The 560-nt window shown below is 34.5% G+C and overlaps 1 protein-coding gene across 1 annotated transcript in view; it reads left to right on the plus strand.

Annotated features, from left to right (window-relative positions):
• Positions 1-197, plus strand: part of LOC119586685 — a 38,585-nt gene extending 38,388 nt beyond the window's left edge. The window contains exon 6 of the mRNA XM_037935417.1: positions 83-197. Within this exon, the coding sequence (XP_037791345.1) occupies positions 83-197 (115 nt within the window). The remainder of the gene's footprint in view (positions 1-82) is intronic.
• Positions 198-560: the final 363 nt, after the last annotated feature.

Genomic DNA, 560 nt, shown 5'->3' on the forward strand with positions numbered 1-560 from the left:
ACCAAATCCTATAATAAACCGTAAAAAGTATTATTTTTTCTCCATTAAGCCTATGATTTACCCTATCAAATTCCTTCGTGAGCATTCAGTTCATTAATAATCTTCACCTACAGTGTCAGTGGCCTGAGCTCCCTACTCAGTTCCCTCAGTACATAATATTTGCAAGAGACATGGCCAAAATATCGATGTTCTTTTAAATACTGTTTGGAAAAATGTTTACAAGTTTCCTAATGCTTTGTTCTATAGGGGAGCTCGATCTTTTTTTTTTTCTTCATTTCTGAAACGTGTAATTTCGAATGTATTGTTTGAGTTTCAGTTTCTCTGTTGATTGGGAGATTTACATTCATACCTGGTTGTTTCGTATGTCATTGTTCTCAAGGGTTTTGGTTTTGTTTTTCGCACTTTACCTTTTTTTTCAGACTAATGGTTTTGAAAACGATGGCAATTGCTACAGCCTGGTTCTGCGTGTTTGCTGTGATCAGTTCCTCTTGGATACTTCTACAGTTCCCATGTATTGAAGAAATAATCACTTTTTCGTTGATTGTAATAATATCTTAAAT

This window comes from Penaeus monodon, chromosome 21 (assembly GCF_015228065.2).
Source record: "Penaeus monodon isolate SGIC_2016 chromosome 21, NSTDA_Pmon_1, whole genome shotgun sequence".
NCBI classification, from domain to species: domain Eukaryota; kingdom Metazoa; phylum Arthropoda; class Malacostraca; order Decapoda; family Penaeidae; genus Penaeus; species Penaeus monodon.